Source organism: Drosophila ficusphila, unplaced genomic scaffold (assembly GCF_018152265.1).
Source record: "Drosophila ficusphila isolate 14025-0441.05 unplaced genomic scaffold, ASM1815226v1 contig_412, whole genome shotgun sequence".
NCBI classification, from domain to species: domain Eukaryota; kingdom Metazoa; phylum Arthropoda; class Insecta; order Diptera; family Drosophilidae; genus Drosophila; species Drosophila ficusphila.
In genome coordinates, this window is record NW_025064326.1 from 3,496,230 (window position 1) to 3,499,203 (window position 2,974).

The following is a 2,974-nucleotide window of genomic DNA, read 5'->3' on the forward strand; positions in this document are numbered from 1 at the left end:
CTTGTTACAAGTAGCCTAACAAACAATTAAATATTGACATAAGTACCTACTCATGTTTTTAATTTTGGAATGCGTCAAACTTTAATTTAAATCAGCTTGAAGGTATACTTCTTTTTGTTTATTTGTCGAATAATTAATATATCATTAATTTGTTTGAATGAAGGGCATCCCAGGATAATTAGCACATGTGGGCAAACAAACGAAAGCGCATTAAAAATGTAGAGGTAATCACGATGCTAATGACATTGGCGGACAAGAGACGGACAGCTAACGGACAGCCAACGGACAACGGACAATGGAGTTGGCTTTTGGATTGGGTTGGATGGCGTTTCAGGGCAAAACGTAAACAAATTAAGCTATCTGTTTCGCCATTTGATTAATTGCAATGCAATGCCATTTCAATTTTTTGCCGGCGCCATCCTTTTGTGTCCTCGTGTCCTGCCATATCATAACTGTCAGCGTCAGGACTGCAGATTGTTCCTGTTGCCATTTTTTCCATAGTTCAGACGACTGCGGGACGGGTAAAAATCCCGCCGAAGAATTGACAGCTCATGGCGAACGAACGCACATCCCCGGACACAGTTTTTGGCCATTTGCTTGTAGTTATGGCATTCAATGTATTTCCATGCTGTTAACAACGAGTGCCGGCCACACACAAATAATTAAGATAGCTGCAGCTCCATCTGACAGCAAATGGGATTCATTTTAAATGCAAAAACCGCAACAGGAGCACAAAAAAGATGCAACTGTTAAAAGTAACAAGGGGATTAAAGGTGGATCGGAGGTGGGAAGCCATTAAAAACGAATTCGTGCAATTTTGATCACCAACCGCAGAGGCGATCGAAAAATAAGCATATGTGACGTTTTTATAGGGGCAACACGGGATTGTAATTACTATTTTAAGTCGTTGGCATAGTGAAATCGAAATTATAATAATTTAGATGATAGCAGGTGAATGTAATTCAGTTGATTCGTCTTAAGGGTAATTAACCATAGAATAGGTTTAAGGAAACTGTGCTTTTTGAAGGAGCTCATTTTAGGGATTTCCCTATTTAACATAATATTTAATCTAACTAACTGAAGGAAAAGTAACGTATAATATGCTAAATTCATTTGTAGAGCATACATTTTTCTGATTATATTTCAGTACATTTTGGCCAAAACAAGTAGACTACTACCTATTGAACCACTATATTTGTTAAATGAGACTAACAACTGTGAAATTTTGAATGTTCAAGCAGTAAATGTGCACCAAATAGTATTTAAGGGAACGTTGCACTTTTTCAAATCTAAAGAAAAACACGATCTGCGAAATGAAGAGGCTGCTTGTTTCCGTATTCCTGGTTGGCTTTTTAGTCCAAGCAACTTCTGCTGCGGTAAGTCATGCAATGCCAGGCTTTGCTTATTTAAAATGTCTTTTTTTCAGGGCCTAATCCCAGAAGCAGCAGTATATGCGGCCCAATGTGCCAAAGAGCAAAGAGTTCCTCTAAAGCTAGCCATGAGTGTTGTAACGGGCCCATTCCTTATAAGAAAAACTAAAGAAATAAAGTGCTTTATAAAATGCTTTGCGGAGAAAGCAAATATATTCGAAAAAAATAGAAATGTACTAGAAGGACAACAAAATAAATGCGATTTCTTCAAGAACGCCGATGACTGCGACGACGCCTTTCAGAAGTTCGAGTGCATCCTTAAAATTGTGAAAAGAATTTTGTGATGAATGCGTGGATCCTTTCAGGATTTCAAAGGTGAATTAATGTAAAAACAAAAATGATTTATCTTTTTAGCCACAATAAATTCACACAAGCTATATAGCTTAATAAATCTTAAAACTTAAATAAATAGTTTAATGTAATTGTTCGAGAGAAAGGCGAACTCTAAATGTAAGGGGAATGAAAATTCTAGACCGTAATTGAAACCAAAACACAGATGAGTGATGATTTTGATTCAAATAGAACTTTAACTCATCATCTCCTTAAGGAGCTAAGGCAACAATGAATCTCGTTAAGTTTGGTGACAGGTGAACATGAAATATCTAAAATTATAAATGTACGAGTAAGGTCTACCCACACATTAACAGTGATTGATTTAATAGCTTAAAAATATAGGGACAGCTCCTAAAAAGTAAATTAAGGTAACGTGCAAAATAATAAAAAAAACTTTCAACGATTATATCTTGGGGGATTTTTGGACTGCCGTTTACTTATATAACTGCCACATTAATTATAATGAGTGGGACAAACCACTGTGAAATTTTTAATGTGCGTACAAAAGGTGGTGGGCCACAAAAATTATTTAAGGGGAAGCTGCAATATTTAAATACTGAAGAAAACCACGATCTGCGACATGAAGAAGCTGCTTGTTTCTGTTTTCTTGGTTGGCTTTTTAGTTCTAGCAGAGTCTGCTAGGGTAAGTCATACAAAGCTAAGCTTCGGCTATTCAAAATGTCTTTTTTTAGCCCCTACCTCCAAACACAGCACGAATTGTGGCTGAATGTGCTCAAGAATACAACATACCTATAAAGGAAGCCGAAAATCTTGTGATCAGTGGCGAAGCGTTCAAAAACATACAATACTCGGACTTCGTTGGGTGCTATGCCTCGAAAGTGTTTGGAGGTTAAAAGATAAATGTAATATTGTACTTAAAGAGAAGAACATAACTGCTGTTCATTAAATCACGCCGATAAATGTGAAAAAGCGGTTCAGAATTTTTACACGTCCGCATCCCTTAATCCTATTAACTTTTCAATTAATGTGGAGGAAAGGGATAGAGCATTTAAGCCACAATAAATTACCATCAGTAACTTAGCTAAGCATTTGTAAAAACTTAATATAGGTTTTAATGTGCTCCTACGGTTTCGTTTTATGTTAAATAATTATTGGGGAGGACGTAAAACACAAAATGAGAGGAATATACGAACTGTAGATCTTAATCGAAACCAAAACACTTTAGTGAATTTGGCCAAACGATTTTTGGA

The 2,974-nt window shown here is 36.4% G+C and overlaps 1 protein-coding gene across 1 annotated transcript; it reads left to right on the forward strand.

Annotated features, from left to right (window-relative positions):
• The first annotated feature begins 1,281 nt into the window (after positions 1-1,281).
• On the forward strand, positions 1,282-1,835 carry LOC108094125 (general odorant-binding protein 56d). Its single transcript, XM_017194547.2, has 2 exons — positions 1,282-1,376; positions 1,427-1,835. Exons 1-2 carry the CDS (start codon positions 1,314-1,316, stop codon positions 1,712-1,714), a joined length of 351 nt encoding a protein of 116 aa, XP_017050036.1. The 5' UTR covers positions 1,282-1,313; the 3' UTR covers positions 1,715-1,835.
• The last annotated feature ends 1,139 nt before the right edge of the window (positions 1,836-2,974 follow it).